Source organism: Carcharhinus amblyrhynchos, chromosome 12 (genome assembly GCF_965287045.1).
Source record: "Carcharhinus amblyrhynchos chromosome 12, sCarAmb.v2.hapA, whole genome shotgun sequence".
Classification (NCBI taxonomy): Eukaryota; Metazoa; Chordata; class Chondrichthyes; order Carcharhiniformes; family Carcharhinidae; genus Carcharhinus; species Carcharhinus amblyrhynchos.
In genome coordinates this window covers 24,646,335-24,670,519 of record NC_137335.1, presented here as the reverse complement: position 1 = coordinate 24,670,519, position 24,185 = coordinate 24,646,335, and the positions used below count along the sequence as shown (strand labels likewise).

At 45.5% G+C, this 24,185-nt stretch overlaps 1 protein-coding gene and 1 long non-coding RNA gene across 3 annotated transcripts in view; one reads left to right on the top strand and one right to left on the bottom strand.

Moving 5' to 3' along the window:
* Positions 1–13,686, bottom strand: part of plg (plasminogen) — a 126,765-nt gene extending 113,079 nt beyond the window's left edge. The window contains exons 1-3 of the mRNA XM_080200230.1: positions 13,641–13,686; positions 13,413–13,548; positions 11,599–11,705 (exon numbers count right to left, since the gene is read on the bottom strand). Coding sequence (XP_080056356.1) covers positions 11,599–11,705; positions 13,413–13,548; positions 13,641–13,686 — 289 coding nt within the window. The remainder of the gene's footprint in view (positions 1–11,598; positions 11,706–13,412; positions 13,549–13,640) is intronic.
* The window catches only part of LOC145350857 (uncharacterized), a 150,302-nt gene that overhangs the window by 108,511 nt on the left and 17,606 nt on the right, over positions 1–24,185 (top strand). The window contains exons 2-3 of one of the 2 annotated variants that reach the window (XR_013888251.1): positions 1,636–1,764; positions 15,881–15,993. This is a non-coding gene — a long non-coding RNA (uncharacterized LOC145350857). The remainder of the gene's footprint in view (positions 1–1,635; positions 1,765–15,880; positions 15,994–24,185) is intronic. The other variant, XR_013888250.1, reaches the window with a different exon arrangement.

Sequence of the window (24,185 nt, the reverse complement as noted above, 5' to 3'; positions counted from 1 at the left end):
ATTGGAACAGTCAACGCTATCAAAGGATTTAACTCTGCTAGGCTTTAAATTTTTTAAAAATGGGTGGTGTTTATAAAAAAAAGCTTGCTATTTCGCTCTGATTTTTGACATAAGCCTGTGGATTATCATGATAGGATTTGTGCTGCAATACTAATTTTATAACCTAACATTATCACACTTGTGGTGCCTGTTAAGAGAGCAGTTTGACAGTTCTGAAAGATAATAGAATAGAAATGTTTGTTTCATAAGAGATTAGTTATTTAAGTGTTTGTTTTCATAAGAGATGGGATGAAGAAATTTAAAATATCAATTTTTTTTATCAATTAAATATACATTTTTAAATAACAATACCCTCAATTGGCACATAGCTTTATTTTATATCGGCACAGTTCCTGAGGTCTTTCCATTATGGATTCTTGGTTTTTATGGAAGGGGATAGGGGTAGAGGGTGAGGTGCGGTAGGCATTGTTGATTGCACCCATATGACAGTTAAGGCACTCAGCATCCATCCAGTCAGATTCATCAAAAAGGAAGGGATTTTACTCACTCAGTGTTTAACTGGTCTCCTCCCCAAGATCTTTCTCCATGTTTGCACTTGCCTTCCTATAAGATCCTGTGATGCTTCCATTCACAGCCAGTCCAGGTTGCCTCAATTTCTCATTCTATGCCCTAAAGTGTGTAAATGGATTCTTGGGAACAAGGGATATTTCTTGGCGTCTGCCCTCTATGGAAGTACAGAGGGATTACAGTCAATGTCTCTTGTTTATTAGGAGAACCAGTAACAGGGAATTGGGCCTTTGAAGATGCAATTCCCATAACTGGTTCAACTCCTTGCACAAGCATTTTGGTCATTCTGATGATCTACTGCCCTGTCCATAACATGGCCCTCCAGAGAAGTGTGGGTCTTGAGAGCAGTGAGGCTGTAGAAGGGGAGATGCACGAGGTAAGAGAGGAGGAGGAAGAGGAGGTGGAGGAACACGATGCTCAAAAGAGAGGTGCACCTGATGCATGATGAGATAGCCTCCTCCAGCCAGCCCCAGGAAGAGGACCTCCACCTTGTCTTCATAGCTTGCAACATTTGATTCTCGATGAAATGAGGGGCAGCCCTGCTCTGGATGTCAGGCCTATTGTTCCTCTGCAACTGATATTTTGCTTCCGTCTGCTAATGTGGAAAGCTTTGGCAAAAAGCTACAGATTTCTCCATTAGGACAGCTAGCAGTTTCAGTGATAGCTGCTGTGGGGTGTTCAAATGAGTCTCATATTTCATCTGAGCTGCTCTGTTCCCACCCCCACTTGGTCTAATTGGACAACAAGCCCATCTTCATATCAGTTAACAGCTTACCTTTGTGAAAATCTTAATTTTAATCAGTTTCCCACTATAAGCAGCTTTCTGACTCTGACTCCTGTCTCCTGCCCCCTTGGTGAAAGTTCAGCCCAATATATCTTCCCAACTTCTTGAGGTAGAGAAATGGCATTACTAACACCATGGAATAAAGAGAATTTTAAGTAAGAACTTATAGCCTATAAATTTGAGTGTGAGGGTATCTGCAGGACAGATGGGAAGCATACGTTTTCTGTAATACTGTGTCTTCATCCTCACTCTTTCATAATCTTCATCATCCTCTGTCTCTTCAGGAAGAAAGTGAAGCCTATTTCAAAGACCAAGTCCCAAATGTCTACTTTCTACTGATTGTATTGCAGAAGAAATATTGACAACAGTACCAGAGCACCAAAGAGCTGAAATCCATGTAGAAGCATAATCAGGTACATCTTCAGTTTCAGCAGAACTCTTTGTGATATTAGAGTGAGAATATTAATCAGAGCCTACCTATTCCCACTTAAACGTGCCAGGGCAGGTTCCTGGCAGGAATTAAAGGGCAATGGCATATCTATGATTTTTTTCAGTACTAACTGAGATGGAAATTTTTAAGGCAGCCGAACAGGTAGATTGGGTTGTTACGGAGGCATATGAGATGGTTGCCTTTATTAGTTGTGCTTAGTATATAAGAGCAGGGAGGTTATGATGGAGCTGTATAAAACGTTAGGCCGTAGTTAGAGTACTGTATGTAGTTGTGATCATGACACTATATGAAGGATGTGATTACACTAGAGAGGGTACAAAGATGATTCACCAGGATGTGGCCTGGACTGGAGAGTTCCAGCTATGAAGAGAGACTGGTTAGGCTGGGGTTATTTTCCTTAGAGTGGAGAAGGCTGAGGGGTGATCAGAGATGAGCTGAGACGTACAAAGTTATGAATGAAATAGATAGGATAGATAGGAAGGATTTTTTTCTCCTTAGCAGAGCAGTTAATAAACAGGGGTCGTAGATTTAAGGTGAGGGCCAAGAGATTTAGGGGGGATTTCACCCAGAGGGTGGTGGGAATCTGGAACTCACTGCCTGAAAGAGTGATAGAGGTGGGAAGCCTTACAACATTTAAGAAATATTTAGATGAGCACTTGAAAAGCCATAGCATACAAGGCTATGGACTAAGTGGTGGAAAATAGGATTAGTGCTTGATGGCTGAACCAGACACAATGGGCCGAAGGGCTTCTTTCTAAGTTGTAAAACTCTGAATGTATGATGCATGAAAATGGAAAGAGCTATTCTCTGACATCTTTATTATAGTGTTGATGTTTTCAGTCCAATGTCAATATTTTGATGTTTAAGTGTGAATACGGCACAGTAGCACCGTGATTAGCGCCGCTGCTTCAGAGCACTAGGGACCTGGCTTGGTCACTGTCTGTGTGGAGTTTGCACATTCTCCTCATGTCTGTTTGGGTTTCCTCTGGGTGCTCTGGTTTCCTCCCACAGTCCAAAGATGTGGGGGTTAGGTTGATTGACCCTTAGTGTCCTGAGATGCGTAAATTAGAGGGATTAGCGGGTCAATATGTAGGGATCTGGGGGTAGAGCCTGAGTGGGATTGTGGTTGGTGCAGACTCAATGGGCCAAATGGTCTCTCTGTGCACTGTAGAGTTTCTATGATTCTATGAAAATCAAGAAAACATTATAGATATTTAGACTGATCTTGAGCAGCATACTGAGATTTCTGTTCATTTCACAATTATAGCAGCGTAATGAATAGAAGAGAGCATCTGACCATGAATCTCTTGTCCTGTTCCATGAAAGTTAAGCATAATGTGCTGAGCAAACCATTTGTTTATTTGTAAATCTCTGTTCCATATTTGTTTAACCTCGCTTATCTCTCCAACCATCCATGCAAATAGTCAACGTTTTGTCAAACTATAACTTCCCCTGGTTAAAAATTTATAATCTATTGTACACGTGTGTGGTATGGGAGGGAGATGGAGAGAGAGGAGAGGAAAATGTTCAGGGGAAGGGATGTGCTGTCTGTATGGAGTGGTTAATTTCTTTATAATTCCTGCAGAGAACCTTACAGAAAAATCCTCTGGATGATAACTCACAAAAATGCAACGACATGTAAAATAAGCAAATTATATAGTTTATGATGACTAAATTTCTGCCCATGCAGTATGAACTGCAGAAGATATTCTAACTTTAATTGTGCCATGAACGCCAGAGATTTCCAGGTCACATATTCTCCCCACTGACTGTGAACAGTGGTGTGATTCCAGACACATTTTAATAGTTATAGTCCACAAAGAGACCAATGCTGAATAATTTTATCATCAGTGGAATATGAGTTCCACAAGTAGAGAGAAACATTTCATGAGATATTTAATCCAGGTTACAGTGGAATTTATTTTCCATAAGGAAATCAGGCAGTGTGTAAAATGTATCGTCAAGACAAATTTCTATCCTACAATCTCCAGGAGCGATTCTCCCAAAAGTGCTGAATTGGTGGGAAAATGGTTCTAGATTATGCCTGTTTCTTCAGTGCAACTTCTCACCTGAATTTCCGCACTCTGTGCCATGCAGAGGTTAAATCGTGAATATTATTAAAAACCCTGGGTGGAGCCTATTTGCGCCAAAGAACCTGAAATCTGCGGGATGAGCGGGAACCCATGCATGCGCACATCACTGGGAGATTTCAGAAAAGACCTCCCAGCATCCAGATCACTGCCATCCAACTCCCACAGACATTGCTGGCCTCATCGCTAGCCCTTAGAACCCCCGCTCCCCCCCACAGACATCGCTGGCCCTCACACCCCCCCACAAACATCGCTAGCCTCATCACTGGCCCCCATGAACATTGCTTTGTCTCCACAACTCCCACATATATCACTGGCCTCATCACTGGCCCCCCACAACCCCCTCCCCACAGACATCACTGTCCCCTACAACCAATCCACAGACATCGCTGGCCCCAACGCCGGCATACCCACATCATGCCCACATCCACTCCACAGACATCGCTGGCCCCCACAACCATTCCACAGACATCGCTGGCCCCCACAACCATTCCACAGACATTGCTGGCCCCCACAACCACTCCCAGACATCACTGGCCCCCACAACCACTCCCAGACATCACTGGCCCCCACAACCACTCCACAGACATTGCTGGCCCCCATAACCGTTCCACAGACATCGCTGGCCCCCACAACCACTCCCAGACATCACTGGCCGCCACAACCACTCCACAGACATCGCTGGCCCCCACAACCCCCCGTGGGTATTGCTGGCTCCCCTCCCCCATACAGACATCACTGGCCTCCTTCCCCATACAGATAGCACTGGCCTCCCTTTCCCATACAGATATCATTGACCTCCCCTCCCATAAAGACAGTGCTGTCCCCACCTCCCCCCCCATATGTTAGCTTAACGTCCGTAGTTGGAAAAATGCTAGAATCCATCATCAAAGAAGAAATAGCAAGACACCTAGAAGAGAATGGTTTGATCAAGCAGACACAGCATGGATTCTTGAAGGGGAAGTCATGTTTAACAAATTTATTGGACTTCTATGAGGATGTGACTAGTGTGGTAGACAGAGGGGAACCGGTGGATGTGGTGTTTTTAGATTTCCAGAAGGCATCCGATAAGGTGCTTCACAAAAGGTTGCTGCAGAAGGTTAGGGTACGTGGAATAGGGGGTAAAGGTAAAGTGTTAGCGTGGATTGAGGATTGGTTATCTAACAGGAAGCAGAGAGTTGAAATCAATGGGTGCTTTTCTGGTTGGCAGTTGGTGACTAGTGGCGTGCCGCAGGGATCGGTGCTGGGGCCTCAACTGTTTACTATTTATATAGACGATCTGGAGGAGGGGGCTGAGTGTAGGGTAACGAAATTTGCTGATGACACGAAGATGAATGGAAAAGCAAATTACGTGGAGGGCGTGGAAAGTCTGCAGAGAGATCTGGATAGGCTGAGTGAGTGGGCAAGGACCTGGCAGATGGAGTATAATGTTAGCAAATGTGAGGTTATCCACTTTGGTAGAAATAATAGTAGGAGGGATTATTATTTAAAGGGTGAAAAGCTGCAGCATGCCACGGTGCAGAGGGACCTGGGGGTCCTTGTGCACGAATCGCAAAAAACTCAGTCTGCAGGTGCAGCAGGTGATCAAGAAGGCAAATAGAATGTTGACCTTTATTGCGAGGGGGATAGAATATAAAAGCAGGGAGGTCTTGCTGCAACTGTACAGGGCACTGGTGAGGCCACAACTGGAGTACTGTGTGCAGTTTTGGTCCCCTTATTTGCGAAAGGATATATTGGCCTTGGAGGGAGTACTGAGAAGGTCCACCAGGCTGATACGGGAGATGAGGGGTTTAGCTTATGAGGAGAGATTGAAAAGTCTGGGACTGTACTCGTTAGAGTTTAGAAGGCTGAGGGGGGATCTTATAGAGACATATAAGATAATGAAGGGGCTAGATAGGATAGAGGTAGAAAGATTCTTCCTGCTTAGAAAGGAAAACAGAACTAGAGGGCACAGTCTCAAAATAAGGGGGGGGGGCACTTTACAACGGAGTTGAGGGGGAACTTCTTCACTCAAAGGGTGGTGAGTCTCTGGAATTCTCTGCCTATTGAAGTGGTGGAGGCTACCTCGTTGAATATATTTAAGTCACAGGTAGATAGATTTCTGATAGACAAGGGAATTAAGGGTTATGGGGAGAAAGCGGGAAAGTGGAATTGATCCACTTCAGAACAGCCATGATCTTATTGAATGGCGGGGCAGGCTCGAAGGGCTAGATGGCCTACTCCTGCTCCTATTTCATATGTTCTTATGTTCTTATACACATAGTGCTGACTCCCCTCCCCCATATAGACAGCGCTGCCCCCTCCCCACATACAAACAGTGTTGCCCCCCCCCTCCCCTATAGAAACATCGTTGGCCTCCTGCCCCATACTGACAGTGCGCCCCCCCCCCCCCCCCCCCCCCCCCAAGCTCCCCCCATACACATAGACATTGGCTGCCCACTCACGCCATACCCCCATGGATCTAGATCAGACCTCCATGCCTTGAACATACAGTCCTCGGTGGTGCCCTGCAGAAAACTTGCATTGTGCTGACATGTACAACCCCAACTTGCAAGCTTTCCCTCTCTTGAGGGCCCCCCCCCCCCCCAACACAGCAGCTTATTGAAAGGCAGCCAATCAACACCCCGAGGGATGCATGACACTCAATGGAATGCAGCCTGCAAAATCTCTCACAAGTATTTATTGCCAATGGGCCCTCGACTGGCCACACTCAATGCACCTGCATTGGTGTTGTGAGACTTCTTATTGTGCTTACCCCAGTCCAACACCGGCATCTCCACATCATGGCTACCATTGACACTGCAAACTGTCTGCTCCAAGTGGAGAGGATCTCCAAGAAGATCGTGCACATGGACAGGTATTGTGAGATGTCTTATCATGCTCCCCTAATAAGCCAGAGCTGTATATAAGCTGCAGGAATGGACACACAGCCGGTCACACCACAAAGATGTCTGCGCGCAAACCTGCTCCCAAATTCACAGAGGCCAACCAGTAGCATCTGCTAAATGTTGTGGAGAAGAGGCATGACCGGATCTTCCTGGCCAGGGCCCTTACCCAAGGGATCCAACCACTATGGCATTGTGGGAGGAGGTGGCAGAAATGGTGAATGCTAGGGGCTGAGACCGCGCTCTGGCCAGCAGTATCGGAAAAAAATGTACGACTTTCTTTGAGCAGTAAGGGTGAGTGAACATCCCACTTGAAACCCCACACGTGCTTGGCATGGATCTCAAACCCTGCTTAGACACCTGAAGGGCATGCAACAAGTTACCCTTCCCCCAGGAAGAGAATCTAGCTCCTTCCCCTCACCCCTCAACAAGCACCCTTCGGTAGTGACTCTTTCCCCGAAACTGTCAGCACAACGCCCGAGACAAAAAGTTGCTATCCACCTTATGATCCCACAGGAAAAGAACATCCCCAACACCAGGGAGATGACACAGACTGGTGGTGGTGTGCCTGACCTGAGGCAGCTGACCAGCATGGAGGAACGTGCCATGGAGCTGACAGGGGATAATGGGCTTTCCCAATTGGTCACCACCAGCCAGGTTGGCATACAGCATGCAAGTGAGCAGAAGCGCATCCTTAACCTGGGTCTTCCTCAAAGTAAGTGCAATGCTGCATAGCCTCCCTTCCCCAATGCGTGTCCCTTATTGCAGCTCTGGAGAAAAAGAGAACCTGGCCCTTCGGATGTTGCCGCTGCTCCTGCTGCTTTGGAGCAAACTGCCCACGACCCCCTAGACGACACCTCAGAGGGAGGTACAGAGGAAACCTCTGAGGGCAGCACCAATGGAGCAGCACTGGCATGCACCACACAGAGTCATGTTGAGTCATGAGGGTCATGAAATGGTGAGCACATCACAGACACTGATACACATCTGGTGGAGGTGGGCTCATCCGAGGGCTCGGGCACACGGAGGTCTGCTGGAAGCCAGGATTCAGCTGTCCCCAAACCAGCTGCTGGGCCTCTGGGTTTGTTCCTCCCAAGACTAGTGGAGATGCATCAGCGAACCTGGGGAGTTGTGGAAGGGCTATCAGCAACCATGCTGCAACTGCAAGGCTGTTTAGGGGAATCCAACAGAGTGCTCTTGCAGGAGATGGTGCTGACCCAGCATGAAATCCAGGCCTACACTGCAAAGGGTGGCTACTGCAGTGGAAAGTCTGGCTCAGGGGATCTGTCCTCATGGGTGACAGGATCCAAGCCATCCTGGAGACACTACGGGCCAAGGGTGAGTCTGTTTCTGGCATCCAGGAGGCACAGCGTTTGATGGCCATGGGTGTCGGTGGCATGTGGGAGACACTGCTGGTCATGGCTTGAGCCTCAACAACTTAACGAAGGCTCAGAGGACAACTACTGAGGGGCTCCAGAGCCTGGCTTGCTCACAGAATGCTACAGCAGTGGGGGGGGCTTCAAGTCTCAGAAGGCAGGGCTGAGGGATCACACATCATGGGGCAGATGCATCTAAGCCTCCAGAATTGGCAGATCCAGGTGACACTGGAGCTTCTGAAGCTCAGTCCAGCTACCCTGGCATCCCATGGAGTGTCCCCGAGGCCTTTGGGTACCCCAAGGGAGGAGGAAGGTCTTGAAGGCATGCTGGGGTCTTCCACCATGAGATTCCAGACCTTCCGATTCCCCCTTTCCTCACACCGAGGTATCTCAGGGCCAGCAAGCTGTACAGGGTGGCACTGAAACAATGCCATCCGCACGTCAACCGGGGCCCTCCAGGTCCCGGCCACCTGGGGACGTCTGCCAAGGGCATCACAGGCAACAGGGCTGGCATCACACCTGGACACCTCCACCTTTGATGTGCATCATGGGGTAGCACCTAGAAGAAGCAGTAGACTGCACAAAGTAAGAAAGTTGTAATTCACTAAGGAGGCATGGGTGAAGGTCAGTATTAGTTTATTAATCAATAATGTTAAGAACACAATAAACTGTTAATTGCACCTCACAGCTGTGACTAATGTGTCTCTGATATCCCTCCCATCGCCCCACAGAGCTCAGTAAGAGATGGGAGATGCAAAAGCAGACAGAGATTGCCATGTAGATCCTGATAATTGCATGCTGAAGTATGTAAAGTCATGCAAGTCAGCAGCCTGCCAGTTTTCTGCATGTTCCCGGCGGTGCCATTTTTCTCCGATGGGAGATGCGCGTGAGTTGTAAAAGCTCTTGGAGAACACATGAACTGGTCGACATGTGTATCTCCCAGCCCAACGTGCCAAAAAAGTTGTAGGTTGCGATGGGAGAATTGGGCCCTCCATTTCTTCTAAAAGTGCGGTGGCTACATCACTACATATTTTCATTCCTTGAGTGGAGCAATAAGAATCTTATTGATTTAGCTCTTCCAAGTCAGTGTTTTTCATATCGCTATGAGTCTAATATCTCTGTATTAACAATTCTCATTTCTGAGTCAGAAGGATATGGGGTTTGGGGGGTGGGGTGGGGAGGTGGGGGTGGTCACACCCCACTTCAGTGACTTCAGGATATGATCAAGGCTGACTTTCCCAGTGAAGTTCTGGGAAAGTGCTGCACTGTCAGAAGTTCTGTCTTTCAGATGAAATGTTAAGCCAAGGCTCTCTGCCCCATTGCATTAAAATGAATCCTGTAACTTATGGCCACCTTAAGAACTGACACCAGTTGTTCTTTATTTGCAAGTGTATTTATTTTCAAAATGCTCGTTATATGTACTGTAACAATGTTCTAAGCGATCTTGAAGATTCTGCTGAGAGTATGATCAGCATTTAATCAGCAGCAACAATGCCAAGAATCTGCCTCTATTAAGTCAGCATCCAGTTTTACAGTCCAAATTCTCCTTTAATTTCAAATCCCTCTCACTCAGCAGAGTGAAACTTCAGTAATGAACCATGTTTTGAAGTTTCTGCTTCACGGTTTTCAGGTAGTCGCAAAACGAAACAAGGAATAAGTGTGATGACAGCTTGTGCTCATGTAGTGAGGCTTCCAAAGACAAATCTTGAGAATGGATATTAGGATGGAAAGCATAACAGAGCACATTACACAGAAGAGACAAATTAAGTTTTCCGATTAAACAGTGAGTCTGCAGGAGGACTGACTGATGTCTGGGATTCACAATCTTGCTCATTGCTAGAGAGCAACGGAAATCCAGTGAGACAACCATCCATCTCAACTGCATGAAGGAAAAGCTTCTCAAAGAAGCAGGTTCACCATCAGAAGCTGAGGGGAAGAACTAGGCTGCATAATCACAGAGGAGAGGAGATTCCAGTAGCTGCTGGATACAGCTCTGATGATGTGGAGATGCTGGCGTTGGACTGGGGTAAACACAATAAGAAATCTTTCAACACCAGGTCACCCGACGAAGGAGCAGCAAGAACTCCGAAAGCTAGTGGCGTTAGCTACCAAATAAACGTGTTGGACTTTAACCTGGTGTTGTAAGACTTCTTACAGTTCTGATGCCAGGAAAGGATGGCCTTTCTCACTGTTTTGCATAGCCTTTCCTTCATTCAGAAGAGTGACATCACTGTTCAGAGGTCAATGCAAGGCTGCAGCAGGCTTGATGAAAGAAACCATTTTTATTGAATTGGGAGTTCTTTATCCAGCATCCATAGAAGCAGAGAAGCCTCCTATATCTGGGACAAAGCTGTGCATGCATTTGATCACAGATAGAGAATGGTTTCTCTGTATTATGAGGGATGGACATTGAGTTCTCCATTCCAAAAGAGCCGTTTCTTTCATAAATTCTACTCCTCCCTTGCACTCACCCACATGGCTCCTGTTCCAAGTTATAAAAAGATCTGATACATTGAAGGCTGTCTATAGTTTGTAATTTGAGAGTGCCTGTGGTTTCAGAATGCCTCTAATATGTTTTACCTTGTAAGTTGTTAGTCCCTCATTACATGTTCATCTTTTGCTGGTGTCTGTTTTTTCGTTGTATCTGTTCATACAGTTTTCAATGAGTTTTGAAGACAAGCAGCAAAATGATCTCAATGTCTGGTCAACATATATTCCTCAACCAAAATCACTAAAACAAGACGGTTTGGTCATTATCACATTGTTGTTTGTGGGAGCTTGTGGTGCTCGAATTAGCTGAAATGTTTCCTACAAACAGGTTTATGGATGGAAAGGGATTGGTTTAGGTTAGAGGGTCTTTGCTTTTTTAATTGGTCGGCACAACATCGTGGGCCAAAGGGCCTGTTCTGCACTGTAATGTTCTATGTTCTATAAACAGCGACTATATTAGAAATATTCGCTGTAAAGCACTTTGGAATATCTTGTTGAAGCATGGCAACCAGTTTACACAGCAAATGTCATTGGATCTTTTACATCCACCTGAGAGGCTTTGTTTTAACATCTCAACTATAAAACAGCACCACCAGCAGTGCAGCACTGCTTCAGTAAAGCACTAGAGTGCCAACCTATGTTGTATGCTCAAGATTCTGAAGTCAGATTTGAACCCATGACCTTCCAACTCAGAGTTCCATCACTGAACCACAGCTAATGTTGGGCTGTTGATATGTTTTCACTTTGAAGCTGCTGTGTCAATTTATCCACATGCACAACAGTGTTCAGAGTCCTTTGCTTATCTATGACAAATGAGGCCTTTTTTCAAATTAGATAGTACAAACCATAATTAGTATTGGTATTTTTTGCATTTTTAAGTGATATAACATCTAAAAGAATTGTCTGTATCATTGTCCCTGCTCTTTAGTGGAAACTAATTGAAACCTTCACTTACCTTGTTTCTCATAAAGAACAACATTTGGCCTTCTTATCACCAACTTCGTGTGACTATTATCGGCTGTAGTGATGCACTCTTGATTCTTTTGAGAGAAGAGGAAAGCTCTAAAAATAAAACATGTAATGAGGAATATTACTAGATAAAGTACAATAGGAGTAATTTTCATTTTGCTTAGTATTGTAATGGGGACAATATTGGGTCAGAGTCCTTTATACATCTCCCCTGATTTTCAGTTCAAAATGAAGATAAGTTTATTATGGGTGACTGGCACAATATTGGCTTCCAATGATATAGATGAGATTGAGCCAATCAATGACAGCATCATTAACCAGATAAAATTGCTTTCTTAAGTTTCCTTCATTAACACTGTTTGTAGCCAGAATCAAAAATTCATTTTAACCATAAATACACAAAACAAAATGAATATTTGTTAGTTCAGAATTAAATAGACTAACAATAAGTGTTGTTTTCCACAAGACATATTTGAAGACTTTAAAAGGCTTCTCTAACAATTGATTGCTTTGCACCTATTTGACAGTGCATTTTCATTGTTTTAAAGTGGGTGTAACTGGTTTTAAATGAATAGCTTTGTGCCTCCATTAGAAGTCAAAGTAATGTTACATAGTTGCTTGAGGTAAGCATTAATCAGATTATATTGGCAAGTCATTTTAGTCTTTGACTCAACTTTCAACCATACCATATTTCGATGTGCTTTCTGCTGTGTTGTTATAACTGGTAGAAAACACATTTTCATGTGATGCAGTAACAATGTTCATAGCCCTGTGGAATTTAGTGCTGTTATATCTTTTGTTCCGTGATAAAATCTCTGCAAGTTGGAACCAGTTACTAAATTTTCCAATCAGCCTTTTTTTGAAGCTGCAACCCATATTTACCCACCTGATCCAATGACCAATCTAAATATAATGTGCTGTAGAACTTAAAAATTGGAGATATCATAAGTCAAAATCTGCAAATGTGGGAAATGCACAGTGGACTATTCTGCATTGTCTCAGTTCCAACGAGGGGTCTGCAGTCTAAACATGAACCTGTCTTTTCCTATAAAGAAAGATTTGTATAAAAGCAAATTACTGTGGATGCTGGAATCTGAGATCATACTGGAAAATCTCAGCAGGTCTGGCAGCATCTGTAAGGTGAGAAATGAGCTGACGTTTTGACTCCAAATGACCCCATTTGTGTTGTATCTTTCATGACATCAGGACATATCAAAGTGCATTATGGTCAATGAAATATTTTTGTAGTGTAGGTGTAATTGCACAGAACTAGCTTCTACGAACAGCAAAAATGGCCAGATGATCCATTTTGGAATCACAGGTTCATAGAGTCCCAGAAGTGCAGAAGGAGGCCACTTGGCCCATTGAGTCTGCACTGACTCCTTGACAGAATGCCTTATCCAGGCCTACTCCCCTGCCTGTAAATCCCACAAATCCACCAATCCGCTTAACCTGCACATCTTTTTAGTCATGTTTTTGAAGGAATTTATCAGGACACTTGGGAAGAATTCTCTTGTTCTCTTCAAATTTAGTGGCATGGAATCCTTTATCCCACCAGAGAGAGAGAGAGAGAGAGAGGATGGGGCCTTGGCCTAATATCGTATCAGAAATACCTCTGACAGTGTAGCAGCTCTTAAGCACTGCACTGGATTTTCAGTCTAGGTTCAAGCAATGGAGTTCACCCAGCACAACCTGCTTTACAGGCACCTGAACCACAGCTAACACCTTTGCTTGTATGTTAATAGTCTGCTATTTATTTCCAGCATTTTCTACTTCTTATTGTTAAAGCGATTAATTTACCTGCAAAGAAATTCGGTTTCTTCATTACATTTTGCTGCACATTTTTCCACACTGACTGCTGGGTATCTTGATTCATGTGCAGAATAAATCCAGGCTCCTTCTGTTTTTACATAACCAGCCAGTATATCACTTTTTACTGTAAAAGAAATAAACATTACATTAGTGTGCTTTGTTTATAATAATGTGCTTGACACAAATCCATCCAAATCAGTTATTAGCTTCACTTACCAAAACATGGCAAAATGAGACAAAGGAGCCCTGTGTAAGCAAGCATTTTAATCCTGATTTGAACCACCTTGAAAGCTCCTGCTACGGAACTGGGTCTTATTTACTGATTGAGGACTTTGCATCACCAAACAAACAAACCTGGGCAGAACGACCAACTTTACGTTTAGAGATAGTAAATCATTCTCTAAAAAAAGATGGTGCACACTTGCTAACATTACGCAGAAAATTCAGAAAACTCTGTGTTTCAGTTTTTTTTCAGAGAAATTGTCAGTGTTTTAGAACAATTGTTTAGTCATTTTCATTTATCTTCTGCTACTCCATCAACATCAACAGCTTTTTGAATCTTTCTAATCCCAAACACAGATATTTGATCACACTTTATTAAGTTAAACAGAGATCGGAGTGGACTCAAAGTTTCAACTTCCTCTCACGAAGGAAAACCACAAAATTGGGCTCTATAGTGCCAATGGTGCTGTACTAAAGATGCTCTAAAGGCCTAAAATGATGTCAATGTGTTCCTAGCCATTTTTGACATGGTCCACATGGCACCCCATTCTGTGATGTGCACCAGTGCAGGGCATGCTGTAAGTGCATCAGAAACATCAGAAGAGATCCTACCATGACATCAAACAACCAGTCCAACTGGTTTGATGCTCATTTCCCTAACTTGTTCTGTACATGTTGACTGAATCCCTGTGTTAATCACCAGTAGCTAACATATGCATTCAGCAACATCAGGAATCCACTCATAGCATTATTTGTAAGACCAGTCACCAACTTGTAGATGAGGTACTTTTGAATTCTGCCTCCTTAGGCAATGATAATGGAAGTATTGTTTTTGGCGGTCCATTGGTGAGATTGTTTTTGGCGGTCCATTGGTGAGCTGCTGCATAAATTCAAAGAGGCAGCAGGATTTAGTTGTCCAACTCTGCGTGAGGTACGAGGGGCTGTAGTTGTAGTGCCTCTGGATCTGCAACATGGCCAGCAAAATGAGTGAAGGCTACAGTCAGGAAAAGCTCTGCAAAGCAAGAGGGGGAGAAGGACCCTCCACAGGCTGCCCTACCCACTCAGGTTTTCTCAAGAGCCTTCGACAATGCCTCAGGAAACTCAGTTTTACCAATAAAGTGGAAAGTGGCCGCCTCCTTCAACCTGATCTGGAACCAGGTAAGGATGGTGAGGATGACACTGCCTGAGGCCATAAATGTAACAGTAACATTGAATTTTTATGTTTCTGGGTCTTTCCGGGTGAGAGCAAATGACATTACCAGCATATCTCAGTATGTCATCCATTAATCTGGAGTTGAGGGAGGCTATCAATGACAATAGAAGCAAATGCATTGCTTATAGCTTCAGCCGGCTGGGCGAAGCAGGATGAGAACACACAACGCTTTGCCAGGATTGTGTGATGTCTAATGGTGCATGGCAAGTGGATCTGTGGGCACTCCTTGTCAGCTGGAAAGAAATATACAAAACTGCAAGAGCTGAGCTACCATTCCAACAACATGCTGCTGTGTGATCATGCACAGTACATTATTATGAGTAAGATGCTAATGTTTTAAACTGTCTCTAATTCACGGTAAAATGGAACGTGTGCCTATTAGCTCTGCACATTGATAAACTAATGTGACCTAGTAGCCATGGAATGAGGGGAGGGGTGGGCAGGTCACATTCTAATGAAATTCAAGTGCCAGGTTTAATACCTGAACACAAAGGGAGAGGCAGCTGTTCTTGTTCTGTGCAAAGTTACGAACTGTCAGGCTTTCAGACACAGAAACCCCCCCCGAGATGAAACAAAACATGCTGCTGGGTGAAGACACAGTGAGAGCAGAATGCTGGTGAAAATGGATTCCCCGTTTGAAGAGGTGAGTCATGCAGAGAATCAAAGCCTGTTATGTCATCAGGCGGTGCCTTGCTACTGGAATTTCATTCAGTTGTGCTGAGGAGGATTGAGTGAAGAGACTTTTAAAATGATTCTGGAAGACCTGACCTGGTGTAAAACAGAGAAGATAATATTGCCATTATGAGGTCAAAGGCAATGGCCACCAGGAATCCATGGATCCACTATACACGTCATTATATCCATCGAGATGCTCATTACATCACCTTGCAACAAGAGTCAACCGCCATAACAATTTAATTAACATTTTTATCCATAACCTTTCCAATTGTACAAACAGAAATTAACTGTTCACCTTGATGCATCCCCATAGTGCGTGTCTTGCGCTTTGTCTGACCTACAGAGTAACTATAAAATGACTGATGGAAGGCTTCTTTTACTGGAGAAATTGCACATGTTCCGGTTTCAAACTGTACCAGCTCAGCATGTGTGACTTTGATCTAGGCTGGCAGAAAGGTAAGAGCATTGGCACTGGTTGAGTGTTAGTATTGGGAGAACAAATGCTGTAATTCTCTCCCCACCTGCAAAAGCTTTCTTACAACCTGTCGCCAGGAATGTTGCTCATTCCTCTGCAAATCACCTTGATCACTAGTCCCATGACAGTACCACAAAACCACCATGTGCCACTCCAACACCCGCCACCCCCATCCCCAGCCCTTCTCAGTTGAATCCTCCTTGCAATATAATGGTAAACTTATTTTGAAGTAGATAAATTTGTTTTCATCTGCTGGAGGTCAAATCTTTTTGTACTGTGTTATGACAGTACATTTCATTACCCATTATTCATTGACTGCACATCAGTGCAATTGTTCTGAAACATCTTATCTGTTGCAAAATGTTAACCTTTAGACTAAGCTGGTAGATGGTTTACTGTAATTCCCTATCAAATGGAAGGTAATTGTTTATTAATTAACTCCCCTCTGTCAATATCCACTACTATTATACCTACAAGGACTGATCATGAAACTACAAATAGCTTTCTGTGTTTTACTGTGTTTCTCAATGTTTCTATTTGATCAAGTGAAGCCTCAACAATTTAACAAATTCAATAATTATTTAGAGGTTTGTTATACATGTTATATATGTGAATACATAGGAACAGGAGTAGGCCATTCAGTATTTTACTTGTTCTGTCATTTAATTCGATCACAGCTGGTCTTTAACCATCTTTTCTCCATGATATCTAATCTAACAAATATCTCATGATCTCAGTCTTCAATTGGCCCAGCATCCAGAATGGTTTGAGCAGAGATAACTCCAGATTTCCATCACACTTCGTTTGCAAAGTTCTTCTACATTTCCCTCTTAAATGGCCCAGCAATAATTGTAAGATTATCTCTTTTTTCTGTACACTCACCTCAGGAAATAGGGTGATCTTATGACCTCGTCCCACCCAGCATTTGGCAAGGCAGGGTGGTAAGATTAAGTGCGAAACAGAATTGTAGAAACATGCCCGGTTTCATGCCAGTTCTGATTTTACCAGCCACTTTGTCCAGGCGTGAACAGCTTTGTGCCCAAAATGGGCGAGACAACAATTTGCATGCATTTGAATGTATTTCAGTGTAATTAGTGAGTGTAGCATGCAATCCTCCCCCCTCACTTACATGAACCATCACATCAGTCAGATGTCACTTTGATGAGAATTACAGCTGCTCTGTATAGGTGATTTTCAGGCGTAGAAGTGATGAAGCAAGGATGTGAGTAATATTGAGCGGCACCCTGTGTGGAGTGGAGTGGGAGGGCTTGCATGGGTGCAGTGGTTTGGGGAGGCATATACCGCTCTGGGGTCATGCAGTCTGGGGTTGCTATTGACTTGGGGCTCATATTGTGCATATTCCCCAGTCTACTAAATGACCCCTAGAGGTTGCAAATGAGGTCAACTCCCAACCCCACTGACATCGCCACGGTTACCCTGCCATCAGTCGGCTGGACAGGCCCAGTGGCTGTCTGCAGACATCCCATCCCAGGCCCCACCAACAGAAAAAAACCCAGCGTGGCAGGTGTTAATGCAGCTCCTCACTCAACGTGGACTCTGCTGTGCTGCCCATGATGGAAACCCATCTTGTGCTAGACACAAGGGTGCTTCACCGTCTGTCTGAAGTGCAAGCCATTCATTGAATCACTCCACCAGACATCCAGGTAGGTACCGCCATGCCTGTGCTTTAAGGACTCCCAATGGGAACCCCCGTATGCATTCCATACCCCTATCAGGAGAGTGCAGTGACAGTCGCCAACCTGTCGAGATGGCACCAGAAATGGTGTTGGGTTGCCAGCATCCACATTCATGAGAACACAGGTTGCTGGGAGGGAGTGGGTCCCAGGATGCATAACCTCATAGACTGTCTTTCCTTCTCCTCCCCAACCCCCCACATCTCCCATCGTGGACCTGGCACCTCAAAGGACAGGGGGACACCACTCCTGGTGGTGATGAAGGTTACAGTGGTCCTAATGTTTTTCACAATTAGGTCCTTCCAGGCCACCAGGAGGGACCTCTGGGATTTCCAGTCCTCGGTCCACAAATGTGTCCACGACGTGATGGGTGCTTTATTCACTCGGGCAAGCCAGCCCGGGCTGCAGGCTTTGCCACCATCGCTGGCTTGCAGAATGAACAGGGGGCTATTGATTATATGCATGCTGCCCTGTGATCCCCAAAAGGTCAGGCACTGCGCTTCATTATCAGGAAGGGGTTCCACTCCCTGAGTGTGCACATCATGTGTGACCACAAGATGAATGTCTTGCATGCATGTGCATGTCACTCGGGAAGCGTGCATGATAGCTTTATCCTGCGGCACTCTGACATTCCTGTGTCTACAAAGACCAGCCAAGGTTGCCTGACTCGCAGGAGGCAAGGTCTGTCTGCTCAGGGCTGAGCTGGTGACACCAGTGCAGAGGCCAGAGACTAATGTGGAGTCCCATTATAATGAGGCCCGTGCTGCTACCTGTTCCATTGTAGAATGGTGCATCAGGCTCCTGAAGATGCAGTTCTGTTGCCTGGACTGCTCTGGTGGGTTACTCCAGTATAGCCCCCTGAGGATCTCCCTCATTGTGATGGTCTGCTGTGTGCTCCACAAACATGTGCAGTAGCTGGGTAACTTCCTGGAGGAGGGGGAGGGTGAGCATGCGGACAGCCTCACGGAGGAGGGGGCCCATGAGGATGTGGAAAAGGAGAAAGCCAAGGAGGAGCTGGGGGATGGAGGACATGCAGTGGCAAGGGCCCAGCAGGGAAGGGCGGTGAGGGAGGCCCTCATTGTCACATAGTTCTACAACTAGCGGACCTGTGATCCACCACCTCCAACCCCTATCTGCTGGAGTCTGTAACCATCCCCCATCTCACAACACTTGGCTATAACCCCCGCCATGGGTCTCATTGACATCACACCAGGGTGATGAGCCTTGATTGGTTATAAAAGCAAGTTTCTGGTCCAGGTAGGAGGGTGATGATGACTCTGTATGTGGTACTCTATGATGCAGCCCTGGTACCACACAAGTCTGACTCCTTCCTGTTCTCTGACCCACGTCTGAGTGAGAGTCGGGGGCTCAACCGTCTAGTTCAGTGCTCCAGGGAGCAGGTGGGAACTGGTTGGGGAGGACATTCCCGGGGTTTGGCAGGTGCTGGAATGCAATGTCAGACTGTGTGACACAGACGGATGACAGGGCACCTGCGGCTGGGATAGCATTTGGAGTCCCACGCCAGTCAGGGGTCTGGCACAGGAGCTGGGAAATGAGGATCACGGAAGGACATCTTCCTCTGGGTATGGTTGGGGTATGGTCAGTCCTGGAGAAAGCAAATTACATACAAATAGATCACAGCTTTGGGGTGCAGTAACATTTATTCATGAAACTAATAGTGCAGTAACATTAAGTGGTGATACTTAACAATGCAATATAACAGGTTTGCATGATTCTAAACAGTGCCTATTTTTCTAACCTAACTAGCTCAGTCCTTTACCTGTGCCCTCTTGGTGACCATGCAACTTCTTAATCTTACGAGCGCTACCACTCTGTTTGCACGCTCTCAAGACGTGTATTGGAGGTGGAGGCAGTCAGCTGCGTTCCATGCCCTGTGGCCTGTAAAGCCCTTCGTAGCTGTCCCCTGGAGGGCTGGGACCAAGAGGGTTCCAGCCGATGTTCTAGTGTCACAGACATATCATGTGCATCCTGCTGCCATGAGATGCACCGATGTCAGGAAGAGGGGGCCCATGAGGATGTGGAGAAGGAGGAAGCCGAGGAGGAGCTGGGGGATGGAGGACATGCAGTGGCAAGGACCCATCAGGGAAGGGCAGTGAGGGAGGTCGTCATTGTCATGTAGTCTACAACTAGTGGACCTGTGATCCACCACCTCCAACCCCTACCTGCTGGAGTCTGTAACCATCCCCCATCTCACAACACTTGGCTATAACACCCACTATGGGTCTCATTGACGTCACACTAGGGTGATGAGTCTCCTGTGTGGGAGGCCCCGGCATGGGCTTCAGCCTTTCCTCCTCCCTCAGGATGCCAATAGGCCCTGGGATACTCTATGGGACAGTGGAGCAGCTGAAGTGAAGCCCGGCATCACCTGGCCCAGGCAGTTCTCTGGGCCCAACTATGTTCACTTCTTGGACTTATGTGAGCCCTTGCAGGTGGTCCTCTGAATCTGGACCAAGCTCTCAATGCCCGCAGCAAGTGCCCTCTGGGACTGGGCCAGACTCTGGAGACCCTCAGCGATGGCCGACTGCGATTGGGTCATGCTCTTGAAGCCTACAGCCATGACCCGCTGTGACTCAACCATACCTTGGACTTCGTCACCCATGATGACCATTTCCTGCCCGAGACTTTTCACTGCAGATATTACTCTTGCATTGTTGGCCTGGGTACCACACAATGCCAACAATATCTCCTGCACCTGCAGTCTGTGGGATTCCTCCCAACAGCATCGCAGCTTCTGCAGTTTTGCCGACAGCCCCTCCTGCATTCCCTGGCTCTGTTGCTGCATCTCCAGCGGCTTAGGGAAATCTAATCCCAGCAGCCCTGCACCTGGCTTGGCGCCAGCTGATTCTTTGCCTCTGCATGCGTCAGGCCTTAGATGTTCCCACCCTCCACCCAATGTACATCAATGGCTGTGTTACACACAGTAAGAAGTCTCACAGCACCAGGTTAAAGTCCGACAGGTTTATTTGGTAGCAAACACCACTAATTTTTTAGCCCCAAAAGCTAGTGGCATTTGCTACCAAATAAACCTGTTGGAGTTTAACTTGGTGTTGTGAGACTTCTTACTGTGTTTATCCCAGTCCAACGCTGGCATCTCCACATCACGTGTAATGCACATCAGGAGCCTCACCACTGATGTGTCTCACTGTAGCGATGGTCTCAGCGCTGGTGGATAGTGTGGAGGAAGCCTCTGTCGATTGACTGGTGCAAACCTCGGAGAATTCCTCAGGGCCTTCCTCTGAGGTTTGCTCCAAGCTGTCATTGGGTATCTCAATGGGGGGCAGAAGGGGTGTGGCAATGCCAGACAGTCTGGGTGCAACAGCATCGTCTCCTGCAACAAAGTACACAAGGTTGAATGCAAGGGAGGGACAAGTGTCTGAGCAGCATGCCACTTACTTGAGATATATGAATGAAGGTTTTGCGAATGTTCACTTTCTGGTTGCATGCCAACCTGGCTTTTGATTATAGTTCTGCCCACCTTTTCCCCCACCAGATCAAGAGCTATTTTATCAAAGGGATTGAGGATTTGCAGGTTGGGGACCTTGTAATGATTTTAATCAGGCAATTGAGATGGGCCTGTTAGAACATGAACTTCCTGATTAATGACCAAATTGATGAGCCAATCAGGAAGCTTTGTACTTAACCAGGAGTGTCAGTTCCTCTGGGACTCCTACTGAAGACTGCTGACTGAAAGCACTCTGTACGCTGTTTCAGACTTGCAAATATAGGGATTTTGGTGAAGAGACTTCTGCTTCTGAGGACTTATTGCAGCGGTGACAAGGAAAAAGGAACGACCTGAAGGAACTTGCTTACTATCAACAAGCAATGTTGAGGGTCAACCATTGCCTGGCAAACATCCTCTATTCAGGAAATTGGATTCTTCCAACCAAGGAAGACTGTACTCAATATGTAGAGCAGATAAAGTATTTATTCAGAGCTAACAACGTAGTCCCAGATGAAAAGCAACGCGTCATTCTGCTGACCTCTTGTGGGCCGGCAGCCTTCGCTGTTATGCGCAGTTTAACTTTTCTGAAGGCACTGGACAAAGAAACCCTCCAAAAATTGATGGACTTAGTAAAAGAATACTGTGACCCTAAGCCACATCTGATCCTGCAAAGGCACCCGTTTTACTCAGCATTCCGAGAGGTGGGGAAGTCAGTCAGTAATGTCCTGACAAGGTTAAGATGATTAGCAGAGCCTTGTGAATTTGGTTTGACATTAAATGAGATGCTCTGAGACTTTCTGGTGTACAGAATCAATACAAAAATGTCTGTTGGCGGAGGCCGAACTGGACTGTAAATAAGCATTACAACTGGCTTTGTCCTTGGAAAAAGTGGCAAATGGAGCACATGAGTTATAGGGTATTCCAATGGAGGTAGACGCCTGCACCATTGCAACTATAGCTGTCCTCAAGAAGGATTCAGATACTAGGGAACCCAGGCTCACTCCTAAACAAGGCCAAATTAGGATTAGACAGACAAACAGCAGTTCCTGCAGAGTTCCGCCTGGCAAAATATTGCAACTGTTGCAAGTATTTGGAATCAGAGAAGAAAAACAAAGTTTCAAAACCAACTTTTCGGCAAAGGACACGTAGGCCAGGATATAGAAGATTGCATACCCTGAAAGCCTCACCAACCCCAACGAGGGACAACTACTTTGCATTACAATAATCAAATCAGAACCTATTAAATTATCCATAAGACTGAACAGACATCCAATATTGAGGTTGACACAGCTACAGGCGTATCTGTGGTAGGGGAAACAGTGTTCAATAAAATTCTCACTGGACTCCAACCCTTATCCTTAAGTGAAACCTTGGCAAGATTGAGGTCTTATATGGGGGAATCACTAAGCGTGTTAGGCACAACACATGTGCTTGTTGCTTATGGAAAACAACTGGGTAGGCTACTCTTCATGGTAGGTGAAGGGTTCAGGACTGAGCCTATTGGGACAAAATTGGCTGATGGAGATCCAACTAGACTGATAAACATTTTCCAGCTAGAAAATTGTTGCCTGAGCGAAGTCCTTTGCAAATTTCCAGCGGGTTCTCAGGAAGGGCTAGGAACAATTAAAAGAGCAAAAGCAACATTACATGTCAATCTGGAGGCAGTCCCAAAATTCCGCAAGGCCTGGCCAGTACCATTTGCATTAAGGGAAAAGATTGATACAGAAATCAAAAGATTGGAGTATGAAGGCATAATAAAACCAGTCCAGTTTGCAGAATGGGTGAAACCCATTGTACCTATTCTGAAGTCGTACATCTCGATTCGTCTTTGTGGAAATTTTAAACAGACGGTAAATAACTACTCACAATTTGATAAATACCTAGTTCCCTGGATTGAGGATCTATATGCAAAGCTGGCAGGAGGACTCTTATTTTCTGAACTAAACATGAGTCACGCATACCTACAGCTAAAGCTGAACAAAGATTCACAAGAATACTCCACAATCAACACTGTGAAGGGCTTTCTCAGTATACAAGATTATCCTTCAAGGTATCATTGGCGTGTGCTATATTTCAAACAATGATGGAGAACATACTACAAGGGTTAACACAGGTCGCCATTTACCTGGATGATGTCCTCATTACGGGGAAAACAAGGACACAACACCAGCAGAACCTGGAGGAAGTCCTTAGAAGATTTTCATAACAGGTGTGCACTTAAAGAGGGAGAAATGTGTCTTTTTAGCACCGCACATAACCTATCTGGATTACAAAGTTGATAAGTCTGGCCAACATCCTCTGGAGGATCGGGTGCGGGCAAGAAAAGATGGCCTGGCTCCTACCACAATCCAGGAGTTATGGCTGTATTTAGGACTGGGCACGTATTATGAGAAATTCATACAAAACAGGGCCTCCATTCTGGAACCCCTACACCAGCTACTAAAAAAGGGGCAAACCTGGGAATGGTTTGCCCACCAAGAACGGGCTTTCAAGAAAGTCAAACAACAGCTCTCCTCAGCAAATGCTTTAGCCCATTATGACCCCAGGAAAGAAATGGTTCTCACTTGTGATGCACCTCCACACAGTGTTCGCGCAGTTCCAGTAAACAGATGGCAAAATGGACAGGGACGGCCAATAGCTTATGCCTCCAGGATGCTGGCAATAGCAGAATGAAAGTACGCCCAGATCAATAAAGAAATTCCACCAGTACCTAAATTGGGCTGAAATTCACGATCATCACAGATCACAAACCATTGCTGGGTCTATTTAAGGAGGACAAAGCGGTGCCACCAATAGCATCAGCCAGGATCCAGCACTGGGCATTATTACTGGCCATGATGTGGAGATGCCGGTGTTGGACTGGGATTATTACTGACAACATACCAATATCAGCAGGAACACCAGCCAGGGCCTCGGATGGCAAATGCCAATGCCCTAAGCAGACTGCCAGTACCAGACAGCGCACCATTGGTACCCAGAGTAGAAGAACTGGTGATGGCAATAAACATCTTGG